Genomic DNA, 18,331 nt, shown 5'->3' on the forward strand with positions numbered 1-18,331 from the left:
CTTGTTGAACTTCATACCATTGGCCTCAGCCTATTGACCCATCCTCGGCCCGCCGACCCCAATGTGGGAGCTTTGGGGATCTGGTTTACATACCTAGATTTCTAGATATTTTAATTTGGGAGAAATGAATCCCACCCTTCAGAAAGGCTGGTTCACTAGACAACTAAAACATAGATGTAATTTAGTACACCACATTTAGTACACATAGTGAGGAGGTCTCCTCCATGCACATATTGCTGGAATGTATCTATTTTTAACAGTGTTTGACAGAAAAAGTTTAAATATTTTATATTTTTTCCTCTTTTTTTTATTTTTTGGTAACAATACGAGTTCTATGGTAATGAAATGAATAGTTTACGTTTGAGTATTTTAATTTGTTTAATGAATTCACATTAAAATGTTCATGTATGCAACATGTGTTCATAGTATATTGTGATATTGAAACCATGTGTTCCAAAATGTTTTCCTGATCAAATCTTTCTGTAGTTTAAAATGGTAATGTTGGGTTTTCGTTAGATTTTGAAAGCATCTTGAAAGTCCCCTAGAATGGGAGATCTGGATTCTAGCTAATTCTGGGATGAGTTTTATTACCTAAGGTCTCCATTACAAAATCCATTCCACAAAAGTAAAAAGATGATTGTTCAGCCAAGTAAATCTATCTGCAGTGTTGAGCTTGATGCCTACTCTAGGACAGAAAAGAAAAAAATTGGATCAATTACAGCTGTCTAGATTTTTTTAAGTCTTTATTTGACTGATGCTCTCTCAGGAGGCAGTGTGTTCCACAAATTCTCAAGACTGGCCATGAAGACCCATTTAGGGTTTTTGTTTCCTCATATTTCTTAAATTTTCTAGCATCGTGTTAGGAAACATTTAAAATTAAGAGAAATGCACAGCTAAACATATGTGTAGAGAAAATACAAATGTAAACTGAAAATGCACCCGTTTGAATAAAACCCAAATTAGTTACTTAACTGCCTTCAATGCTGTTTCCTTGGTCTATGATGCTAATAATAGATGATTAAAGTGTGCATTGTGAGCAGCCTCACTTATTTAGAGGATAAACTTTCCCTCGTTTAGATTCCTGTGATACCAGATACTGTAGTGTCATGTTTTATTTTTCAGGAACAGTACAGTGAAATGAGAATCAGTATGAACCAGAGACCTGGCCACAGTCGCAGCTTTGGGTTTACAACAAATTGGAGTTCTTCAGGGGCCTTTGTACAGACAGTTGAAGAAGGTAAATGTGTATTAACTGTACAAATTTTTGTTCTTGTGTTTAGTTTACAGAGGCCTCTAAATTAAGGCATTCACTGTAAAAATATGTTGCAAATATTTAAAAGACTCAGATGGAGAGTTGAAAAGTCAGCATTTAGTTTGCTAATGTATTTCCATGAAACCTCATCTCTTGAAATGAGTTGAATTCAGAAACACCAAAACCCCATTTTCCTAATCAAGTACATTTCTATAACCACTGAAAAGGCATAAATATGATCACTCAAACATTCACCAAGCCCCTTATAGAACAGTAGTACAGGGAACATATCCAGACTTTTAATATCTAAATTGTTTCTTGGCTAAGTTTATAAAAAGTTCTCACTTTGTATAGTTTGTAAACACATGCATAGGAGACTTAGGGGTTAATAATTTGATCTTAATTTTATCTTAGTCATGTCGAATTTTGAAGACAGTTAATACGTTGGGGTTTTTTTGCAGTTGCAACTTCTGAAGTGATTTCCCGTGCAGGGTTGTTTTTTCATATGTATTAATACTGAGGAGAAGCAAACATTTTCTGTCATGAAATGAAGCATGCATAAAGTTCATTTCTAAGCTCTAGTAGTCATTTGCAGAGAACAAGCTCACTTTTCTTAATTAAAACCCCCAACAAAATACAACAAAAACCCAAGCAAATCACGTCAGCCTTGTTTTCTGAACAGTGATCTTTCCCATTGCCAGTAATCCTTAAGGAATATTTAATTGTGCCATTTCTTGCAGCTAGCATGATATCATCCTGAGAAAGGAGAAATAACTGGAAACTTCTTATTTAGTTAGTCCTTCATTATGCTTTCCAGAGAGGAAAAAAAAAGACATTTTAATAGTACTTACTGAGCAGCCTTTTTTTATTATTATTTTTCCTTTTTTTTTTTCCCTCTTCATTTCAAAGTCAGGGTTTAGACCTCTCTTCACTCATAATTAGAGTGTAAACATTAACAATCACTTAGCATGGAGAATTGCTTTCCATTTACTTTCCCTGGTTTAAAATTGTTATTTGGAGAAGCAGAGGACTGTCTTTTTGCGCTCCCAGTTGTGAGTGAGAAATCTGAGGGTAGTGAATGTTCGTGCTGGTCACTCATAAAGGACCAAGTAAGCTCCATCCCCAACTTGGTAAGCAAGGAGAAAATGAAGGCTTTGTGGCTGTCATCTTGGTTAGATTTTATTAATGTTCTCACAAGGAATGGTGTTAAAGATTGAGTGAAGCAAGGACTACATCTTGCTGTTCTCGTTTACAACACGTTTAACATCTTTTTTCCAACAACTGGCTCATGTAACCTTCAATAGCTGTAGCTTCATTTAAAGGAGCAAAGGGTGAAAGAGGTGGACAGCCCACTGAAGGAGCAAGATATGTTTTTCACTTCTGAGTGTCATGCTTCCTATTTTTAAATATAAGTCATAGGATAATTCAGGTTATAAAGGGACCTTGGAATATCACCTAGATCAAACTCCTGATGAAAATATTGTCAAGGCTTAATTCAGACTAGTTTGCATACAGCCTTACCCAGGTGGGTCTGAAACCCTCCAAGGATGGGGGCTGCACAGTCTCTCTTGGTGGTGTACTCCCATGGATAATTATCCTCACAGAAAATGTTTCTTGTGTATCCAGTTAGACTATCAGTTGAGTTTATAATCGCTGTGCTGTGTTGTTCTGCCATGAATTTCAGGAAAGAGCAGGCTTGCCTGTCTCAGTGACCTCCTTGCAGGTATTAAGGTTGAGGGAACTGCTGTTAGGTCCCCCCTGCAGCCTCTCTTCTCCAGACTGAACAAGCTTTGTTTCTCACAGGGCAAGTGTTCCTGCCCTGATGATCCCAGTGGCCTCCCGTGAACTTGCCATGGTTTATTGATGTCTCCCTGCCAGTGGGACACCAAAACTGGATGCAGTATTATTGATGTGGCACAACAAGTATTGAGTGACTGAGATAGTCACTTCTCTTGACCGACTGGTCACACAAGTGTTCATATGTCCCCAGGTATTGATAGCCCCAGCACTGCCAGGGCCTGCTTCTGCCTCACACTCAGCCAAGAGTCCACCAGGCCCCTTCCAGCCCTGCTCTCCAGCCCATCAGCTCCCAACCTCTACCATCTCTAGCGTTAGTCCATCCCAGGAGCAGCGCTCTGTGTTTGCCTGTGTTGAATGTCAGGTTCCTTTTCTGAACGGCAGCCCTTCCCTCCAGCCTATCAGCCACCTTTTGGGTAGTCTGCAAACTCCATGAGGATGTGTTTCACCTCCTCCTCTTCCTGGTTATTGGTGGAGATGTTAGAGAGGACAAGTACCAGGAGACATCTCTGAGGATCTTCACTTGTAACCAGCCTCCAGGCTGAGTATGAACCATTAACTGTTACCCATTGAGCCTGACAACCCAGCCAGTTTTTCACCCATCTGGTCATTCTGCCATGTAGATGATACTGTCTCAACTTTTGATACCAGGGTAGTGTGGAAGATCATGTCAAAACCCTTATTAAAGACAAAGTAGATGGTACCCACCACTCCCCCTTCATCCACAGATCTAGGTATTTCTTCACTGAAGACAACGAGGTTGATCAAGTATGACTTAGGATTGGCAAATCCATACCAACTGTTCCCAGTCACCTTTTTCTCTCCGTGAGCCCAGAAACAGCTTCTAGGCAGACTTTCTCTGTTTGTCTTAGCATACTTATCCTAAAGAGCTATACGATTTTCTTCAGGTGGTAACTTGCATTTATTTTTTTTACTGCTTAAAACTTACTGTATTCTGCAGATGCTTTTCCTCCAAAACATTAAGACAACTACTTGGCAAGAAAATTAACTTTTTAAAAGTGTTCTCAAAAAGTTTAAGAGCTCATAGCACATGTTTTGCTGAGGCTTGTTTACTACATATGAATAAGATAATGCTAATTTTTTACTGGAATTTGTAACTTTTACACTAGAAGTTAGGTAAACAGAAAGTCGTAAAGTCATTAATCTAGACACTGTTCTGCCAGCTTCCCCACAGCCTTATCTTTATTGTTTCAGTCCTTTCCCTTTTGCCCGCCCTGTTTGCAGTCATTTTTTGTGAGATGGTGTTGATGCAGGAGGGCACAGATCTGTGGTCAAACACTTGCAGACATGTAGGACAAAGTAAATTTGACCCACTTCCTTCAAGATTCAATTTTTTTTCTCTCACTGAGCTAGTATTTATCTGTTGTAATAACAACAGATGGGGATAGACTAGAAATGACTGAATACTCGTGGAAAATGAATGAGTATTTGGTTAGTACTGTTTTCATTGGGGGGTAGTAGGAAAGAAAAATCTTCTGTCTTTAGGGAAATTTAGTAAAAACAGAAATATATATTTTATGTAATGTAAGCTAAATCCTCTGCAGTGGCATAAAGAAATTATTAACTCCTATAGGCTTGGAGAATCTGGACAGACAAAGACAACTAGTACTGTACAACTTCGAGCACTTGAATTGCCAGCTAATCTCTGAAGGCTTCTCTGAAGATGAACCTGAGAAGCCCGATATAGGAGCTCTGGTTTGCACGCTTGAGGAGCCCCTTATTCAGAGACCGTAGAGGAAGAGCAGCTGGCAAAGTTATGTTATGTGCCAGAAATTGAGCAGTGTTTGTTGTCCTGGCTGTGGTAGGACTAACTATGCAATCTAGAGATTGCTGCTCGTTGTTGAGATAGCTACTAATGGAGTTTCTAATACAAACTTTAGGAAGAATGCAGAAGAACAGAATGTGGAGGTATGCTCTTCTGACATGTTAGTGTTTGGGTTTTGTGAACTATGATGGATCACTGGTTGGTGGAAGCACAGCATTGCTTCATTTCTTAACTTCCTTGACTACCAGGAATATTAAAAGCTATCTGAATCCTTGGTAGATCATCCAGACTTCTAGCAGAATTTGACTAGTGAGTCAGAAGAAGATCAGGTTGAAGCATACGCTGTCTAAATTCTTCTGTCACGCTTGTCCACATTTGTTTCTGATAATGTAGTATAGCATTGTTCTTGGTATGTTTTAAACAATATGTGTGGATTTCACTACTTACTTTGTAAAACACTCCCATTGTGCAATTCAGATTTGTTTTATTGGCACTAGGATTTATTGTGCAATCTTTAACTATGTTTTCACATAGGTTTTCAGTTTTCTGTTCTGCTAAAGGAATAATTGCTAATGGAAGAACCATTCAGGTGTAATTCATAAAATCTTACCTAGGGAAATCTGAGTGATTCAGCTCATCCATTTTCTGAATTAAATGGAACAAAATCTATTAACTGGTCCCTTGTGTTCTGTGTCCTTGGGCTAGTGAGAACACCTGCCAATGTTTAGTAGTACATGAAAAAGTATAAAGTGCATCCTGTCTTGCAAAGTATCAATAGAATTCAAAGTCCAAGCTGCAATAAAATTTGCTCTTAATAGAAAAAATAAGTAGAATCCAAAGAAGACAGCACCCAGAACTGTTTCAAGTCCAATTACCAGTTGATTCAGAGCTAACCAACTATTTTAGCAAAGCAATAAAGCAGTGTATTTTTGTCAGTAGAGTCTGGAAAATGTAAATAAGAATATGAGAAAGCCACCTTCTACTGGAATTAACAAAGTGGAGGCTAGTTTTGGATGCAAGTAAGAGGATTATATAAACATTGACTGTATTGCAGCTAATTGTTGGCTACAGACACTGTAGTGCTACTTCTATCTCCCTATTTCACTCTAAGAGATGATAAAAGGTGAGTTAGTGAAGGCAGGATTGGGCCCAGAGACTGTTTATTCACCCAGAATGTGAGTTCTTGCAAGTCCAAAAGACTGATGGCCTTTGTCATTTTCATGTTTCAAATTAGAAGACTACTTTAATATTGAATTTGCTGAGCTTATATTCACAGTGCAGTAGATTTTTCAAAGACTTTCTGAATATCCACCAACAAACATTTCTTGGCTTAAAAAAACCCAAAATACGAGGTCTTTAGGAAAAGTATAATTCCTTCAATCAAAACTGTGGTAAAAAAATAATTATGCATGGAGACATGATTTTATTTTTCTGCTGTTTTCTGCAGGTAGCTCTGCAGCACTTTGTCACCTGCATGTAGATGATGAGATCATTGCAATCAACGGCACCAAGGTTTCACATATGGACTATAGTCAGTGGGAAGAAGCCATCAGCAGAGCACTAGAAACTGGAAACCTCATCATGGATGTCAGACGATATGGAAAGAATGGTGAGTTGTTTTGTCGAGCAGATACAGTATGCTCTGTAAGGCAAATAAGCTTTGTCTCTGCTGTACCTGACAGCTGAGAGTCCTTATTACCCTTGCAGCAGTAATATGTATCTAAGCTAAAGTAGTTTGCTAGCATGTCTGTTGCATTTTAACACAACTTGGCTTTTTTTAACTACTCGTGCATTAGAAACGTCTTGACAAGCAAGTTGCAAAGCATTGAGCTACTGACCTCTCTCTTGTGCTCTGGCCTATTTCTGAGAGGATGCACAGGTTAAAAAGTGTGCAACCACACAAGGGAACACAAAGTTTTCTATCCTGCAAAGCCACAAAACCAAAGAGGGGCTGGTCTCTAGAGCATAATGAGTTTTAGAGCCTCTCTCCTTCAGTCAGCAGCTCCTCGTCAGGGAAGGAGGATCTCGTGTTCCTTTTTTGGGGGAGTGTTTTGGGTGGCATACGAGACTGTGGATGACGCAGCACTTCTGTGCTCTGATTTTGACCATGAAGTCAAATATTGTGTTGCTGTTATCTCTCCAGAATGGTACCACCTGTTTTGGCTAGTGAGGGTTTCCATCCTGGCTGAAGGCCTTGGAGCTTTTCTAAACTTGCCTTGGGTTTGGTCAGGATACCCTTTCGGAGTCCAAAAAGAATTTTTCCAGAGTTGGAAGTGTGACCAGTGACTTCTTTCACATTATAAAGACAAAATGTTCTTTTAGTGGGAAGCTAGGTACAGTAAGTTTCCAGCAAGTGGGGAAAAAAGTAGTGGCTTGAGGAAGAAACAAGAAAAAAGTCACAACTTCTGTAAGGCCTAGCACAAATGAAGAGTGAGATTAGTGGAGAACAACTCATTGAATAAATTTTAGGGAGCTGGTGGGAGAAAAAGAAGTCTAAGTAAAGAGGGTGATTCGTCTTCACCTCATCAGTTTTGCTAGTTTAGTTCAGACTGCCTTTTTGTTTTTGCCCTCTGTGTGTTTCCTGAGGAGCACGGACATGAAAATGACACTTCCCTGGATAGTGTATGAGTCAAACTGTACCTTGTGTGAGTAAAGCTGGAAGAATTTTCTCAATCCCTACTAATTCTAATGAAATAGTCTCCAATGAATACTAATTGCTCTGTAATGTTGAGCTGCTATAGTCCATGCTGGCAAAACATCTGGTAAATGTTTACCTGGCTTATGACTAACACTTGCATTTTTGGGGAAGGCGGTCTACTTGTAAAAGCCCTTTTACCTGTCTTCACAAATTCTACCTGATTTGTGTCTCTCTGTCTTCTGTTATGTGAGTTTTTTGTGTGTGGTTTTTTTTTGTATGTTTTTTTATTGTATTTTCACTAACTCTTGTTCTGTTCTTTGACATTACTATCTACATTAATTTCTTGATCCTCCACATACTACCAAAAAGATTGGGGCAAAGACCAGCCTTCCCTGCCACATGTAAGGCATAAAATCCTCAATCTCACCAGTATGGCTACCAACATTATAGGTACATCTGAAAATAAATGGATTGATGCAACTTCTGGAGAACACCTTTCAAATGTTTCCACCGTATCAACAAAAAGAGATTTTTCCAGCAGCCTTCAAAGTCCTGTGAGTGTGTTTTTGAAGGGTCGTGGGATTTAGGGGCAGAAGAAAGTAGAAATGTAATGCCTTCATAGGAGAGAAAAAACCTTGGAAATCTCATTTTTATTTGTATTGCTTAAGGAACATATAGAATATTGCAAATATAGAGATGTAGCTAAGTACTTATGAAGGGAAATAAGATATTTTAAAGGCTTGCTACTATCCATTCATTAGTGGACACTGTTAAGTGATAAGTATTAAAATATTTGCAGACTATGTTTTAACCAAAATGGTATAGAGTGTTTATTCTTTAGAAAAGTCTTTTACCTTCATTTTCCATGGAGGAAGATACTTTTACCTTCATGAAATCTGCAGCCCTAAAGAACAAGTGTGTACATGTTTTCAAATTACTTGCAAATAACACTCTGCCTGCCAAGGAGCTGAACTAGGAAGATTTCAGCTTCTGGCATTTTCTTGAAAACTAATGGTTTTCCATTTCAGTCACCAGTTCACAGCTGGTTATTGAACCCCTGAAATGCCTGCAGTCGTTTTATCATATAATACACTCAGGAAGTTTTAGATAGTTTCATATCTTTCTGTGGAAAGTATTCTGAAGTGTTCCATGACATACAGTTCCTGTCAGGGGAGATGTGTAATTGGATAAACTCCCACAAATCTAATGAACCAAAGTCTTAACTTTTTTTTTTATTATTATTTTTTCAGGATACAGAAACAAAATTGATAAATGGAATGCAAGGAGATCCTGGCTCTAATGAACAAAGAGGTAAACCAGTGTGGCTTTTCATCCACTGATTGTGTGGGTTTGGAGCAAGCACAGATGCTCAAGCTGTGTAATCATCGCAAGCTTTATGCAGTGGGCAAAGCGAGACCTTAATGAACCAAAAGCCAAAACAGGTATCACAGAGATCTAGTTGCATCCAAACTGGATGTAGTTTGCTTCCACGATGTGCTTTGTTGGTTGGAGCACTGACAACAAAGAAGTGACAAACTGCCCTGTCTCTGCATTAGTGGTTTTAAATTTACTGTGTGGTAGGGGTGAAAGAGAAGGGGAGAGCACGCAATTTATTGTAATTGCGATTGCGTTGTGTGGAGATTGAGTCAGTACCAGTATTGATTTATTTCACTGCTCAGGAAGAGTGTAAAGAGTATTCAGTTCTTTCCTCCTCCCCATCCCATTTCAGTTGTGAGATTTTGGGAATTGTGGTTGTTTTCTTATTATTATTTAATTTTTATTCATGGAGAAAGATATTGATAATTCTGGCATTAATAATAATCGCTTACAATGCTATAAACAGTTATAGCCTTTCTTGGTGACAGTGCGAGAAACCAGGTATGTATGGAACAATAGTCCTTAAATGGGAAGTTTGTATTTCATTTTATCTTGAATGCACATAGCAATTTATAAAAGCATTCCCTCATGAGATCATTTGCCCTCTGGAGATGCCTTTCTGATGACCTTAAATGGTGATTATGCCCTTGAATCCAATTTGGTATCTTGGAGGCTTAAATTAGACAGAGACAATCTGAGTCCAAGATTGACACTTGAACTGTTGATATAATTGGGCATTACTGGTGATAAAATGAAATACTAATCTGTATATGATGTAACCTACTAAAACCTTTGTTTGCTATTTTGAAAGATTAGATTTCCCTTGTGTTTCCAGGGCTTTTTATATTTCTGACGTGACATTGCTGTAGATTGAAGGTCCAACAAAAGTTTCTTATCCAGTGGTGACAGTCATTTAAAAAAAGACCAAAAAAAAACCAACCAGCACCTCATTGACTTGCTTGTATTCTTTGTATTTTTCAAATAGCATCTGAACCAATTTCTTTGAAAAACTTAAAAAGACGGTCACAATTTTTTGAACAAGGTAAACCAAAGAGCTAACATTTCATGTATTTCCATGAAATTGTTCCTGCTGCACACTCTTCCTAACAAGTCTGGTGCTGGGTACTATACTTCTTCGGCTTTGTATGTTGCAGTTACAATGAAGCAACATAATTAATTTCCCTTCTTTTCCCAGGGTCATCAGGTTATTCTTACAATTCATGGGTCTACCTTTGTGGTAATGGGTCTTTGTGTGTTCTCTTATATCTATAGCTGTTTAAATCTCTTCTATGTTGTTCATACTTTTATTTTTTTTCACTGGGTAGGAGTAAGAAGGATAGCACTCTCTGTTCGGGTTTGCTACTACCTACAAAACAAGAATAACATTGAATATTCCAGCAGAGGCTTAGTGCAGATCTAAAAGAGCTGTTGATAAAATACTTAATGCTGGATTTGAGTGCATCTTGAGTTGCAGCTCTGTGCTTTCATCTAAATTGGTGGAAAAAGGCAGCTGCTGGCTTTCCGCTATGTGATGATGTCACAAGATCCCGAGAAGACCAATGTAAATTTTGAATTGAACATGCTAGCTTTAAAAGGCAAAAAAATAAGCCACTCAATTTTGGTTTTGTAGGTTGCTTTTTGGTGTTTGCATGTCACAACTCACATGCTTCCACTAATGTTGTATGTCTAATGCTGTCTTCAGACTGTGTATGCCTTGCTGTTTTGCTATAGCTTGAAAGAGTAAAATTCTGGCCCACTGGAAGTTCAGTGTGAATATTGCAAATTATTTTAGTTGGGCCAGGACTTTGCCTTCAATGATGATAGCTTCTGATTTTTCCAGAAGTGATATGTGAGGTGCCACAGCATAAATCAGTGTTTGTGGTTCTGTTTGCTTTTAAATACTTCTGTAGCATTATATCTGCAATATGGCGGCATTTTGTTGTTGATTGGGATTTTTTTTCTTTTTCTGTTTTTTTTTGCCTTTTTTCTATTGTTCTTCTGAAGGCTGGCTGTAAAGTTTCTGTTTTATTTTATTAAATTTTATAGCAATATTTTAAATATTTCTCACTTGTGAGGGAGGAGAAGGGCATATTTCTAGAGTTTATACTCAGTACAGTTTTGTTCGGTTTAAATTTTTCACACTTTAGCACTACAATAACACAAGAGATTCTTCTTCCTAAACCTGTATAGGCCAGCATCGACTTACAAGGGTGAGAGAAAAAAGGAATAAAAATAAGTGCTGCCTGTGCCTCCTTTTAGCATCTTCCAGTGCGATTGCAGATCAAGTCTGTTTGTCATGTTGTCACTGTGGCTGTTGCAATCTGATTGCTAAGACAAAATTGTACATATTTAGATTGAACAGTAGCCTATCCCTGATTAGATGTACTCTGTATTTTAAATTTAACCCTTTCTCCACTTCATGTGGTCGTAGTTCAGAAAACTGTTGGGACATCTGGCTTTTTTGTTTTGTTTTTTAAACTGAGGTTTAGACAGCTAAGTATCAAGTACACTAGCAACAAACAAAAATAAAGGTGTTGCTTGGGAAAGGATTATACTTAAACTTGTGCTCCTCCACCTTTTCTAAACTCTCTCTCTAATAATTATCTTGGTACAAGCTAAGACCAAGTTTTGTCATGAATGGTGGTGAGCTCACTAAATTCAAGTGTACTTTTGGGAATAGGAAAGGAGGACAGTTGGAAAGGGAAAATACGTGATTTTGTGGTAAAGAAATTGCCTGTGGGCACCTGTTGCTCTTAATTCGCATCAAGGTGGATGTGAATTAAGTAGGTGAGCAGCTGCTCTTCCTACCCTAGAGCAGCATTCTGAATGTTGATCATGCTAAACATTTGGGCTTCAGAATAATAGTAGGAGACGTGTAGCAAAGAACCTCTGTATTGCCACACTGGGAGATGTACTGCTAATTCAAGCAATTGCTGATGGCACCTGTAAGCATGTAAAGCTTTTAAACAGTCGCACACATTAGTTGGAAGCACCTCGTGAATTCTGGCCTCAAGAGGGCAAAATGCAAGCATGGCTTACTAAGGAAGCAAAAATTAGTCTGAAGCTCAGACTTTTCCACATTTACACAAGTCTTGGGGTATTGAGTATGTATGGTTCTAATGATGTATTTTTTTTTTTATCTTTCAAATGTCACAGGAGGCCCAGAACCTGCAATGCCTGATGTAAGTACAATTTACAAACTCCTGATTAGTTGTAAAATCCTGGTCTTTTCAAGAAGGCCACTGCTTTCTGTTTATTTTTACACTGCTTTAAATTTCTGATCAAATCTGAGGCTAATTTAGGTCCTTGTCATTAAAAAACTGTAGTCCTTGTAATGGCTTTCACTGATCATATAAAATAAAAAAAAAGAACTCAAACTTTTTAATGTAGAGTGTTTATTACATAGAAGATAATACTCTTTTGTTTTTGTGCTCTGTTAGCTGCCCGTCCCATCCATTAGTGCTCCCAGTCGTCGGGTTTGGGATCAAGAGGAAGAACGAAAACGGCAGGAAAAATGGCAAAAGGAGCAAGAGCGTTTATTGCAGGTATAATTGATCTTTGTAATCGTAGACTGGCAATCCCTTGGGTTCAGCAACTTTTAGGAAAGAAACATGCAACTCTTTTTACTGATGGCCTAAGAGGACTTTCAGATGCGCTTGCTGGGCTGCACAGCTACACACACTAGCGATTCTTTGGCAAAAACAAGGACAACACAAAAGTGTTGTCAAACCTAGACTGAATATTCACTACAGCCAGAAGTGCTCAGTCATCACAAGGCTGGTGTGCTCTTACTGGCAACAGAATTTAAAGGATAGTCAAAGACCTGACGGGCAGTAGTCTTCACTTTTGAAGGAGTTTTATATTTTTTCCCCTTAAGAAAATTGTGTCTAGAATGAGTTTTACTTTTAATTAGCGATACTGCCTTTTATTCAGAGATGAAGAGAGGGCAGCCAGTGCCGTGGTTAGATACCTGCTAGCATCCTGCCATTTAGCAATCAGCTAATCAGTTGGAATCAGCCTAGTTCCCAGGCCTTCTGTGCATCAGGAGGCTGAACCTACCAACACAAGACCACTTTCATAACCAGCTGCTAGAGATGAAATGTTGCAGAGGAAAGGGGCAGTGTTTGTCATCTTGGGATAACACAAAAAAGCAAGCACACATCTCTGCAAAGACGTCAGCTCAGTGAAGCATAAGCCCATTCAGCCACATTCACCAAGATACATCTCTGCAAACTGAAGTTTGTTATCTAAAGACTGTTGGCTAGGAGAAATGCCAATGAATATTTACCCGACATGAGCCTTTTTTATAAGTTTGATGCATTCAGCAGAAAACTGTGATGTCAACATACAGCATAGCAGCTCTTCTGCTTTTTCAGTGTTTTGTCTTTTGTCATTCCTTTTAGCTTACAAATCCTGCAAGGCAAGAGCTGTGCCTTCCTAAACATATTTGTGGTCTCCATTGTGGTTTGGGTGCTCCATTTGATGCCTGAAGAGATGGCTTTAAAGAATGTAAACCTTGTCTCCCCTTTCTTGAGAGTAGTCTCATACCTTTACCATCATTTTTCTTTTCTTTGCTGCTTCTTTTTTAGTCCTGAAGTAGTAAATTTGGCCAGATTAATGATGTTCTTTCTCATTCCCATGATCCTAGTAACGAATTTTCAAATAACAGAGAAAGGAAGCAAAGTCTATCTTTGCTTATTTATAACATCCTAGAATACTTTTGACGTCAGTAAATATTTTGCTTTTCACAGCATGTAAGCAGTGACTGACAAAACCACCAAAACATTTATTGTGTATCTTCAGTAATGCTTTAAGACATTACATTGATTTCATACCAAATCCCATCTTAGGACAAATTTGGAGGTCCAGAAACTGTTTTTTGTTTAGATAACGTTCTAAAAGACCAAGAGTTCTTGCTCAAACCAAATTACTGCCTCATATTTCACTTAGTAATCACTTCATGTTTACCATACTCATGTGCCCAATTCCAAGTTAAATATATTCACTCCATCTTTCAAGAAATACCTTAGATAGCTGATTTTTGTTCAAATGGGAAATAAACTGTAAGATGAGGAATATAACAGATGTGAGGTCAGTTGTTGTGAGACTTAGCGTGTAATAAGCCTGGATTCTCCAAAATCAATTGCAGAAGTCCTTTGGATTGCGTTTGAGCCAGAATTTCATTCTCTCATGGCAGACCCAATGTCCTAGTGGAGCTCAAAGATGTTTTTATCATGCTGATCTGTTAAAAACTGCATTAAATATCAGTAGCAAATTTTAATACAAATAAAATAAATGCCATCTTTCTTATTTGCATGTTTAACTTCAATCTAACCTAATAGGAGAAATACCAACGGGAACAAGAAAAACTGAGGGAAGAATGGCTACGAGCTAAGCAAGAGGCAGAAAAAGAGAGTTCCAAGTATTTTGATGAGGTAGGCTGTGAATATGGTTTCACCTTGACTGTTTAGTTTTGTGATGGCTTTTTTCACTTATAGCAGATGCTTGCAAGCAGGCAAATAATTTATTTTTCTATGTCATTTTGGAAAATAAACTGTTTTCTGTGATTTGATAGAAAGAGGTTGCAAAAATGGGAAGGAAAAGGTAAATGCGATGTTTTGAGACCTGTTGAATTTAACTTTTTTTCTTTTGGATTGATTAAGTGACTAACAGCAGAAATATGTTGGCAGAAACCTACAGCATTTATTAATTATTGAATTAATAAGAATGAAATGGTCACATTTGCTGTCTAGTTTTACCTTCTGGTGCTGCTTGTTGGAACTCTGCTTTGATCCTTCATCATGAGACAAGGTTGTAAGTTATCAAATCAACTTCAGATTTGCTATCATACACTTCAAAACATTGGAATCGTGTAGTTTCTGTAGATGCTGACTTGTGTGGCTGTTGCTTATGGGAAGGTGAACAGCTTGCTTCCTGAGTGTGGGAGATGTCTCAGATATCTCCTCATTGCTATGAGAGCGCTGGTTCAGGCATCCTGGCAAGATCAGTTGTGTTTATACAGTCACAAATAACTACACTATAATTTGAGGCTTGAGTCTTCAATGAGAAAGCTCTTTGAGCTGTTAGAGGACTTTGCTGTACAAGAATGTAAACCATTTCATATTTTTTCTGTCATTAGAGGTTTGGATGGACCCGTAAACAGTATTTGTTCTCTGGAACTAAAACATCTTTTGACCGCTGAAAGACCTTTTCTCATGTCTGAGAGAAGAGTCATAGAGTGGTCGATCTGAGGCTTGACTTTCAAACGGTAGAACAGAGGAGGGTGGGGATTTCCACCACATGAGGATTCATGTGAAATTCATTGGTCTGATACACACTTGCAGTGTATATCTTTGCATATACGCTCTTAGGTAGGTCTCAGGTTTCTAAGTCAAAACAGTAGGGAGAAACGTTGGGTATCATGGAGGAGTTTGTTTCCCATGGGTATTTAAGTGGGGGTGGGATGACTTGAAATGTAAGCGATACTTTAGAAAGCAGAATGTTTTGCATAGTTGTGGCCATGCTGCCCGTGACGCTCGCTGAGGCTGCTGTGTGGAATGAAGCTCTTGCATTAGGAGAATGTGCTCGCAGGCGCTCAAACCGTGACACCAAAGTACACCCTGAATCTTGCGTTGAAAGTGTTCGGGATGCTTTTCACAGTCTTCCCTCATAGAACTAATGAAGAGTGAGCAACCTGCTTAAAAAACAACTCCCTTCCCCAAAAGCATGATTTTTTTGGTTTTTTTTGTTTGCTATAGGAGCAGACTGTTCTAACCTTAAACACATCTGTCCCTCCACGGGCTCCGTCTGTGTCCAGCTGGAGAGCAAGCCCTGATGCAAATACTCCTGAGGAGCCAGAAGGAGATGGAGGAAAGGAGCTGCCGATGCGTTGGCAGGGCGAGGAAGAAGAGAGGAGGAGGCTTCAGGAGGAACGGAGGATCCAGGAGGAAGCAGCCCTGCGTTTTGAGCAAGAAAGGGAACTCCAAGAGCTGGAGCTTGAGAGACAACGTAAAGAGAGGGAACAGCAATATGCTGAGGAGCAGAGGCAGCGGGCAGAGATGGAGGAGCAGAGGCAGCGGGCAGAGATGGAGGAGCAGAGGCGTCAAGCCGAAAGGCAGAGAGAGGCATCAGTGGAGATACCACAGTACCAAAGGTGTGCGTTTGTGGTGGAGTGTACTCTCTTTTCCTTCTGCATTAAAAATTCAAATACATTTCAAATAAAAGCATGAATATATAAGGTTGTTTATGTTAAGAGTTGTACTGTAATCATTCAGTGCAAGATACCACAGGATGGCCTTTCTTTCTAAAGGTAAAAGGATCAGGCATAAGACCAAGTCCTTCACTATAATTCAAGTGCTCTGTTAACCCACTTCAGCTCTTTTCTTAATAGGAAGTGTAAATACAGTGATTACAGCCAAATCAAAGATGACCCAAAGCACTTAGTGCGACCATTTTTTTAAGATCCCTGCATAAGCCAGTAAATTGAGAGCCAGTGGCTCAACATACAGGGCTTTCAGAAGAGAAATCAAGCTAACTCTTTTCCAACACATATGTGACTGATTTTCCAGACTCTTCTCTCATTTTAGTTCAACAGTGCCACAATAAATTTTAATTGCACTACTGGATTAAATTGCTAATGAGGTGTATCATGGTGTACGAGTGAACAGATACTGGCTTCGATATCATAGCTTGTTAGAAATGCCCACTGTTGATTTATTTATTCTAGAGCATGAAAAAGTTTCTTTTACTACTTTGCTTTGAAAAAAACCCACCTCTAGAACAGAAAAACAAAGAAACCTGGCCCAGCTATTAGTTTACAAGTTCATATTCTTGCCCAGAAGTTTTCAGACTATTGTTACATGCATCTTGGGAGATTAATCTGTCTGAAAAGATTACAATAGTAACTTTTTCTTATTTCTTGTGCATTTGACTTACTGCCTTATGTATGAGTAGCTTTGCTGTTTGTCTTGAGGATTTTCCTCTGTTCTTATATAAGTAATAAATATGACTGAAGATAATGCATGGTATCAAGTTAAGGCTTGGGAGCAGAACATGGGATCGTAAAATTGCATATATTTGCAGGGGAGATTGTGAGACCTGGAGTTAGTTTAGCTTGTTGTAAATGACTGCTGCTTGAGCTCCCCACTGAGCAAATCAGAGGCAGACTTGTTGCAATGACTGAACAGGTTCTTCTTGGCAGCTGAGCCAGGGTATCTCTACAGTTTTAGCGTGCCCCAGTTGCAAGATAATAGGACTTTGTGCGGTAACTTAAGCTACTGTAATACCTGCATATCTAAATCCTTGATACATGCTTTAGTCTCAGGGTATTTCATTGCTCCTGAGGTTACTGCCAAAGGACGTTTTTAGCTAAACAAGGATGACTTTGCTTAATAGTGAAGGAGCAAGTTCAGTGAAACTGGGATTTAAAATAGCTGGTGTTAAATGTTTGATATCCGAAGATACCTCTTGAAATCTGAAATGTTACATAAACGTCAGTGAAGGCATGATACTTTCTGCAAAGAGCACTGAGGTTGGGGACAGGCAGCTGTCTGGGGAAGTCAGAGAGTTTTTCTCTGTTGAGTTAAAAACTGCATCTACACAATTTTCTTGAACATACATGCTGCTTTTGGAGAGTTCCTGTGTTTGGACAAAGCTTACCTCCTGACTTTGAAATGATTGAGACAATCACTGTCATATGTTGATACTTTTAATTTTTGCAACACATTAAAAAGTCTTTGTGTTTTTTTTTCTTATGGATTTTCATGTTTTTAACACATCTGAACTTTCTTAATTTTCTATATGTATACTTTTTGCTCTATTTATAGAAATATTGGTTTGGTGTTTTTAATGTATATTTTCTTTTATCTCTATTTTGATTATAGACATTATGAGCGCTATGAAGTATCTAAAACAATAGAGGATCGAGCTGGCCATCCTGTTATTGACAGGTAATAAAACATTGAATTGATAGATAGGTTGAAACATTTTCAGCAGAAACTATTAACTTTTTTGACATGCTTACGTTTGGATTCCATGTCACTTACAAAAACGCAATTTCAGGCAATTTTTCTGACAACGTTTATTTTTCTGTCTTCCATTGTTAGTTTTGTTTCTGACTGATAAAATTAAGCCTCCTTAGATCCTTAAATGTTTGGGGGTTTTCTTTTTTTTCCCTTAAGGTTCTGTTTTGAATACTTTTAGTAGGAAATATTTATGTCTATATACATCTTTTTCTATATATGAACGTGATGTATGTTTGGGGGTTTTTTTAATAGGCATTATGAGCGTTATGAAGTTTCTAAAACCATTGAGGAGCAACCTGGCCAGTCATTTGTTGACAGGTACGTTTGATGCTGAATCTCAGTGTAGATTTTAACATCACCATTTCTGTGTTGGAAAGCTTTGAAACTTCAAATAAATTTAAGCCATAGCAGCTAAGTCTATGCTTTCTTTCTACTGCTGCTGTGTTTTGCCGGGTTTT

General features: G+C 38.4%; 1 protein-coding gene across 1 annotated transcript in view; it reads left to right on the forward strand.

The window, feature by feature from the left end:
- Positions 1-1,122: 1,122 nt before the first annotated feature.
- Positions 1,123-18,331, forward strand: part of LOC104272171 (LIM domain only protein 7-like) — a gene marked incomplete at its 5' end in the record, with an annotated part of 28,132 nt that continues 10,923 nt past the window's right edge. The window contains 11 exons of the mRNA XM_009867094.1: positions 1,123-1,237; positions 6,283-6,444; positions 7,843-8,027; positions 8,724-8,784; positions 9,836-9,892; positions 12,007-12,032; positions 12,291-12,395; positions 14,193-14,285; positions 15,609-16,003; positions 17,733-17,798; positions 18,126-18,191. Of these exons, the coding sequence (XP_009865396.1) occupies positions 1,123-1,237; positions 6,283-6,444; positions 7,843-8,027; positions 8,724-8,784; positions 9,836-9,892; positions 12,007-12,032; positions 12,291-12,395; positions 14,193-14,285; positions 15,609-16,003; positions 17,733-17,798; positions 18,126-18,191 (1,331 nt within the window). The remainder of the gene's footprint in view (positions 1,238-6,282; positions 6,445-7,842; positions 8,028-8,723; positions 8,785-9,835; positions 9,893-12,006; positions 12,033-12,290; positions 12,396-14,192; positions 14,286-15,608; positions 16,004-17,732; positions 17,799-18,125; positions 18,192-18,331) is intronic.

Source organism: Apaloderma vittatum, unplaced genomic scaffold (genome assembly GCF_000703405.1).
Source record: "Apaloderma vittatum isolate BGI_N311 unplaced genomic scaffold, ASM70340v1 scaffold9053, whole genome shotgun sequence".
In the NCBI taxonomy this organism is placed as follows: Eukaryota; Metazoa; Chordata; class Aves; order Trogoniformes; family Trogonidae; genus Apaloderma; species Apaloderma vittatum.